At 55.0% G+C, this 7,500-nt stretch overlaps 1 protein-coding gene across 3 annotated transcripts in view; it reads left to right on the top strand.

Annotated features, from left to right (window-relative positions):
* Radil (Rap associating with DIL domain) overlaps positions 1–5,145 on the top strand; it is a 69,306-nt gene extending 64,161 nt beyond the window's left edge. For all 3 annotated transcript variants that reach the window (XM_021162360.1, XM_021162363.1, XM_021162361.1), the window contains exons 10-15: positions 1,298–1,448; positions 2,381–2,571; positions 2,890–3,241; positions 4,013–4,149; positions 4,452–4,591; positions 4,736–5,145. In XM_021162360.1, coding sequence (XP_021018019.1) covers positions 1,298–1,448; positions 2,381–2,571; positions 2,890–3,241; positions 4,013–4,149; positions 4,452–4,591; positions 4,736–4,841 — 1,077 coding nt within the window. In that variant the 3' untranslated portion in view covers positions 4,842–5,145. The remainder of the gene's footprint in view (positions 1–1,297; positions 1,449–2,380; positions 2,572–2,889; positions 3,242–4,012; positions 4,150–4,451; positions 4,592–4,735) is intronic.
* The last annotated feature ends 2,355 nt before the right edge of the window (positions 5,146–7,500 follow it).

The following is a 7,500-nucleotide window of genomic DNA, read 5'->3' as shown; positions in this document are numbered from 1 at the left end:
CCTGTCTGAATAAACAAAACCAAGCAGGAATTCTTGTAAACTAAAACCACAGGAGCAGAATCGAAAAGGACAGGCAAGAGGTTCGGAGTGAAGGAAATCCCTTCAGTGTTCCCCAAACACCAGAGAGGAGGACACAGACGGAGGAGCCCAGAGGAGCAGTGGGGGAGATGTGATCATGGCTAGTTCCCCTTCCCTCCCTGACTTCCTGGAACATACCACGGAGACAGGAGGAAGACATCAGAAGGAAACAGCTCCCTCCACCCCATGCACCTTGGTCTTGAGGGGTGTGTGGAGGGGTTGACAGGAAGAGTGTGGCCCCGGGGTCAGTTCCTGTCCCTCCTCCAACAGCTCTGAGGCTCTAGCTGTCCCTGGGGCACAGACTCTGGATGGCTGCAGCCCAGGCCTGTGGCTGTTGGCAGGGAAGTCAAGACAGAGGGAGGAAGGAAAGAGGTGAAGCTCAGGGCAGAGAAGTGTGGCTGCCCTCACCCAAAGGGACTTCACCAAGAACCTGGGCACTGTACATAGGGACAACCTTGAGCCTCCGGGGTAGAATAGAATCAGATGTGACTCAGAAGGGAAACTTCTAAAGAGCCACAAGTCTGAAGTCTCCTGGCCAGGGAATCCTGGGCTCGCTGAGCTACATGCATGAGAGGAGGAATTTTCAGAGCAAAGCTGGGCTCTACTGGGTCTTTGTCATGAGGCCACAGAAGGATGAAAGGAAGCCAGGAAAAGAGGCAGCAAGCTGGGGGAGAAAGGAGGGGAGCCAGGTGACATTTCTGGTTTTGTTTAGTTCATTGTTAGCCTAGGCTGGCTTCAGACTTGCTATGTAGCCCAGGCTGCGCTACAAACCCTGATTGTCCTGGCCTCTCCTCCTGAGAGCACTGGTCTCACAGGTGGCACCACCTTTGTCCCTTTGCTCTGTCTTTTCCCTCCCTGAGCCCAGTCATGCACTGCACCTAGATGACCGGTTTCTGTCTCCCACGGGGCGCCCATGCTTACACGCTCTCCTCCATCCCTCCTTGGCTCCCTCCTTTCCATTTTTCTTGGGTTGCTTGAGTCAGGGTCTTAGTTTATAGCCCAGGGCAGCCTCATCACTGTGGATAGGTGTCCATTGAGGTGTCTTGTGCCCCACCCCTTCCCCTCCACCTGCTGTCTGCACTGCCCCCCCCATGCCCTCCCCTGGAGTGAAAAAATGGGGTTGAGGCTACAGCCCTGACCAAGGAGGGCTCTCCTTAGTCAGGGGCAGGGGACTATCTCGTGCTCCTAGAGGCCTTTGACTTGAGCTCCTTGTCCGCAGATGAGCTGGGCCACCCTGAGGGTCACATTCCCTGCCCTGAACCCTGCTCAGCTGCACCGGCTTCTGACTCAGTACCAGCTGGCCTCTGCCATGGGCCCTGTGAGCGCTTGGGAGCCAGGAGCCCCAGACAGCCCCGAGGCCTTCCAGTCAGGTGAGCCTTCCCATCGGCCAGGCCAAGGGGTGAGTGGGAATGGGTGGTTGAGGGTGGAGACCCCCAAGCTCCAGCTCAGAAAGGCACCAGAGCAGTCCCCTGAGGTGGGAACACAGGAGCCCCCTACCACCCAGCACCTCCACCCAGGAGCCTACTGCGCTGCCCCCTCCAGTCTCAGAGTCAGTGTCCTTTCTGCTCCTGGGGCTTCAGACTGGGGCTCAACTGGCACCCAGCAGATGAAGAAATGAACAGCAGGGTGAACAGCCTCTGGAGACATTCCTCAGCTTGGAGCACACATTTATACTGCTTACACACATGCACATGCCCTGATGGAGCAGCAGAGGTATGTACATGCATACATACATACATACATACATACATGTGTGTGCATTTCAAATCTTTTTTTTTGAGTTTTTTTTGTTTTTTTGAGACAGGGTTTCTCCGTGTAGCCCTGGCTGTCCTGGAACTCACTCTGTAGACCAGGCTGGCCTCGAACTCAGAAATCCGCCTGCCTCTGCCTCCTGAGTGCTGGGATTAAAGGCATGCGCCACCACGCCCGGCTACATTTCAAATCTTAAGGTATACATGGACGTTGTACATCGTGGTGCGCACTAGGCTCCGCACCACGATTTACAACGTCCACAAGCAGGCTGTCTTTTTTTTTTTTTTTAAAGATTTTATTTATTTATTATATGTAAGTACACTGTAGCTGTCTTCAGACACTCCAGAAGAGGGCGCCAGGTCTCATTGCGGATGGTTGTGAGCCACCATGTGGTTGCTGGGATTTGAACTCTGGACCTTTGGAAGAGCAGTCGGGTGCTCTTACCCACTGAGCCATCTCACCAGCCCGGTCTTGCTGTCTTATGTGGGTGAGGACCTAAGGTGGAGGGAGGAGAGGCCAGGTCCCAGTGTCCCCTCTCACTCCACTGCAGAGGACATCCTGGAGTCCTATGAAAACCCGCCGCCCATCGTTCTGCCGAGCCAGGGCTTCCAGGTGGACCTGGAGGCCGACTGCGTGGAGGACAGCATCTACCAGCACCTGCTCTACATCCGCCACTTCCTGTGGGGGCTGCGGGGCCAAGCCAGCCCTGACAGTGGGCCTGCCCAGCCCGAGAGCATCGAGGTAGAGTGGGGCTGAGTCACTCCGAGCAGCCTGTGGCTTGGAGCCTGAGCTGAACTGAGAACCTTCATTGCCTGTTGCCAGAAGCAGGCACTGGCTGTCCAGAGTGGGCTGGGGATGCAGCAGGTATCCTGAGACAGAGGTCCCGGGTCTCCATTTGTTGTGATGCAAGAGTCTTCACTCACTCTGCCTAACATGGCCTGGCTGGGCCCATATCCTCCTAGGTGGCTTGTCTGTCTCTCTTCCTCACAGGAAGCCATCATGGATGCCTGGGCCATCCCCTCCTCTGGGCCTCAACGTCTGTCCACCTTCTCTTCCCAGGGCCTGTACCACACAATTCCTGAGGGCCATCTGGAAGGCCATGGCTGCCCCCTGGCCAATAGGGACCCAGGCAGAGTTGCTGTTGAAACTGCCCCTACCCATTCTCTTCCTGTCACGGGAGCTCCCTGGGCTCAGGGTCCCCCTGGAAGACAGCCTACCCGAGGGGACCGCAGGGGCTCCCAGGCTGGCTCTCTGCACACTGACTCCTCCTGCCTGCTCACTCCGCCCAGCACGCCACTGGGCCTGGAGCCTGCAGGCCCCAGCTGGCCAGAGCCCAGCGGCCTCTGTGGAAGAGCAGTCCTTGACGGGCAGAGGAATGGGCCAGGTGGTCTTCCTGGTGCAGTCCTAGAAGGTAAGGCCTGGCCTGCTCACGATTGGGTAGCAGACCCTACCTTGTGTCTTGATAGCAGGTCTCCTTTGGCCTCTGTCAGCCAGTGCTGTGTCCAGAGCATGCTCCTTAGTGCCTTAGAGGGACAGTCCTGGTAGGTGGGTGCATGTGTGCCCTTATGTAGGAGCACGTGTCCATGCGTGTCTGTGCACAGTGGGGCCCACCTGGTCCTATGAGGACTCTTTATTGTGTCCTTGATTATCCTCAAGTTTGAATGGCTTTGGGCGCTCAGAGCAGGACAAGGCAGCAAGCTGCCTCAGGTTCTGGGGCCGGGGTGCAGATCAGGCTCACTCCCGAGGTCCCCACTCAGACACAAGCTCTGGTGTGGAGGCACAGGGCCTCAGGGTGGGCCTCTGTTAGGCTGGAGTCTGTGGCAGCGTCTGGGTGCAATGGAGGCTCAGGGAGGATGGGCTTAGAGTGCCATTCTAGTGGCGGGGGTGTGGGGGGAGGAGAAGACAGTGATTAGGTGGTGGGAGGCTAGGGTGTCCCAAATGCATTGGGTCCCAGGCCTTGGAGGGGTTAATGTCTTGTTGAGTTTGGGCCTGCCCCTTCCCCTGGGCTTGCTGTCATATTCTGTCCAGGTAGTCTCTTCCTGGGGATCCAGGAGCACTTGCCATGCCCTGTCTTGTAAGACATCTCTGTGTCTTCCCGAGGTCCCCTGTGTACTGACTCTGGGATGAGTCCTTACCCTCCAAGCCCAGTGGCTCCTTAATCTTTCCCCTCCTCTTTGCCCAGGAGATGAGATTCAGGATGCTGAGCCTCCTGCTGAGGCCTCCAGCCCCAGCTCCAGCGCTGAGGACTTCTGCTACGTGTTCATGGTGGAGCTGGAGCGAGGCCCCTCCGGGCTGGGAATGGGCCTGATTGATGGGATGGTGAGGACCCTGGGGCCTCAGCCCTCTCCCCCCTCCCACCCCACCCCTTGTTCTTGCAGACTCATCCTCTACAGTGTGAGCATAGTCGAGGCCAGTGAGCGATGCCCTGACTGCCTCATGGGCCTGCCTTTAGGAACACTGATGGAGCCTAGTGCTTTCCCATGGAACACACCTGGATCTGGCTGGGTTCAGGCATGGGTCCCACAAGTTCACAGGGAGGCTTGGGGCTGGGGTACAAGGCCTTTTCTAGGGAGAGCATGTGTCAGCACCTGCAGCATCTTGAAGCCCCTGCTTCTTTCCAGCACACACCTCTGGGGGCCCAGGGACTCTACATACAGACCCTGCTTCCCGGGAGCCCTGCGGCATCTGATGGGCGGCTGTCACTGGGAGACCAAATCCTGGAGGTGAATGGCAGCAGCCTGAGAGGTGTCAGCTACATGAGGTATGCACCACACCTGCCTGAGATGCAGGACTATCCAGGGAGGGGAGGGGCACCTGCATCAGGTCCTACATCCTGGGGGGCAGTGGCTGGGGCTGTTGCTGCTGCTTCCTTCTCTGCCAGCCTCACCACTTTCCTTGATTTCAGGGCAGTGGATTTGATCCGACATGGAGGCAAGAAAATGCGATTCCTGGTTGCCAAGTCTGACATGGAAACGGCCAAGAAAATCCGCTTCCGCAAGCCCCCTTCCTAATAGACCAAAGGACCCTTGTCCCCACCACCTGTTTCCTGTATCCTCGCCAGGTGCCACCAACAGCCACCACGGCGCTTGCCCTGCCCTTCACACCCCAGTCCAGCCAATCCTGGTTTTTAAAGTTGACTGAGTGAGTCCCTATGTTGTGGCCTCACGTTGAGGACACCTTTGACAGTGTGCATCTTAGTGTATATTTATTTATATGACAGATGACACTAAGTTGTGACATTTCCTACAGAGCTTTTATGTTTAAAGACTTTAATGGAGAGTTTAGATTCAATAAACTATCTTTTGTATTCTTATAGCGGGGATGTAGGATCTGCACTGTGGTACAGAGCATGCGGGTAACACTGAAGGAAGCCAGTGTCGCTAGTGACCAGCCTCCCTGCCCGGTCAGCAAGGAGAAGTTTTGAGTGCATTCACTGTGGACAGTGATGGAGGGAGTTCCCAAATGCCCCACCCCTGCACCCAGAGGCCATAATATGCTAGACAGGCACTCTACCTCTGAGCCACACCCTGGCCTCTCCCTGGGGGATTCTAGGCAGGGACTCTACCACTGAGCCACACCCCCAGCCCCTCACTGGGGGATTCTAGGCAGGGGCTCTACCACTGAGCCACGCCCCCAGCCCCTTTTATATTTTGTTTTGCAACATTCTCACTGAGTTACCCAGGCTGGCCTTGAACTTGCTCTGTATGTAGCTCAAGCAGATTGAGCTTTCATTCTACCTTCCTGCCTCAGGCTCCTGAGCAGCTGGGATTACAGGTCTGCTCCCTCAAGCTAAGCTATGGATGGGATGATTTGAATGACCCTTTACCCAAGGACTGTGGTTTCTTTGTACCTAGTAAACAAGAACCATGAGTCAATGTGGTCCAGTCTTTGGTCCTTACTTTGAGACTGGGTCAGGGCCAGTGTGGAGCTTTACTGTGAATTCTGGGCCCACACGTGAATCCCTGTGCCCGTCTCCATTTTCAATCACATTGTACAGTTTCTCCTCCAAAGGAAGGGGTCTGCAGGCCTGGAGAAGGCTAGATGACCAAGCTCATGTCTCCTTGGGCCTGAGGCAGCCTGTGCCTCTCTCCCTGCAGAAATGACCTCCATTCTTCCCTATTGTCACTGATCACAAAAGTAGGTGGTTGAATACTAATACTAAGCTGAAAGAGTTCAGTGTGTGTGTGTCTGTGCCTATGTGTGTATCTGTGTTTGTGTGTGCTGCGTCTCTTTCGTGTCTGTGTGTGCCCCTGTGTGTATTTCTGTGTGTGTGTCTGTGTGTATGTGTATCGGTGTGTGTGTGTGTGGGGGGGTGTAGGTGCACAGGTGCCACATCATGTATTGAGGGAAGGGGACAACCTCAGATGTCAGCCCTCACCTTCCCCTTCCTTCAGACAGTCTCCTTTTCTTGTTGTGTGCTGCCTGCCGTATGCACCAGGCTTGGTGGCCTGAGAGTCTCTGGTATTCTCCTTTCTCCCCCTTCCATCTCACTGTAGGAGCATGAGGCTTACAGACACATATGCTACTGTAGCTGGCTTTATGTAGGTTCCGGGGATTCGAACTCAGGTCTATATGCTTCTATGGCTAGGGCTGTACCTACTAAGCTCTCTCTCTAGCCCAAGGTTCTCATATTTTTAACAGGAGAAATTCTTGGTACAAAGGGGTCCCAATCAACTGCAAACAGTCCTCACATGAAAGGGATCTTTGTGGAGGGCACAGTCCTGGATTGGCCCTATTACTTGCTCTCATGCGTCTCCATACTGCCCCCTCCTGGCTGCCACCAGGAACTGCTACAACGTCCCACCTGCTGCTGTGGCTGCATGTGGCTGCACCCAGCTTGGATAAGCAGCCACAAGTCAGTGATGCCCGAGATGCTGGATAAAGCATATATTAAAGATGTTACACATTTTTATTGATTTATTTTGAGTGCATGGAATGGGGGTGGTGAGGTATGCATGCATGCCGTGGTGTGCACGTGGAGATACAGAGGACAGCTATGGAAGTTGGTTCTCTCCACCATGGAGGTCCTGGGACTTCAACTCAAGTCTGCAGGCTTGGTGTAGGAGCCTGGAACCACTGAGTCATCTTGCTGGCTCCCAAATCTACATTTTCAAGATTTGTTTGCTTTATGTGTGTATGTGTGTGCTTGTATGAGTTTATGGGTACTGTCCATATTCAGGAGCCCGCTGAGGCTACAAGAGGGACCAGATCTGCAACTATGTTGCATGTGACTTCCATGTGGGTGCTGGCACCCATACCCAGGTCCTTTGCAAGAGCAGTGATCACTCTTAGCCACTGAACCATCTCTCCACTCCCCTGCCCCTAAATTTGCTTTTAAACGGATATTTAAAATTCATGGCTGCCGGACGTGGTGGTGCACGTCTTTAATCCCAGCACTCGGGAGGCAGAGGCAGGTGGATTTCTGACTTCAAGGCCAGCTGGTCTACAAAGTGAGTTCCAGGACAGCCAGAGCTACAGAGAAACCCTGTCTCGACTCCCCCCCCCCCAACCCCCCGCAAATTGATGGCTTCATCCAGAAGAAACGCTTATAGCTCAGAACAGAGCTGAGGGGCTGCAGCTGGGGCAGGGTCTCATTCCTGGGTTCACAAGCTCCATGCTGGGGAGCAGAGGAGGGGACCCCTCATTCCTGCAGACACTACTGGAAGAATG

This window comes from Mus caroli, chromosome 5, assembly GCF_900094665.2.
Source record: "Mus caroli chromosome 5, CAROLI_EIJ_v1.1, whole genome shotgun sequence".
Taxonomy (NCBI): domain Eukaryota; kingdom Metazoa; phylum Chordata; class Mammalia; order Rodentia; family Muridae; genus Mus; species Mus caroli.
The sequence above is the reverse complement of the archived record's forward strand: the minus strand, read 5'-3'. Positions and strand labels throughout refer to the sequence as shown.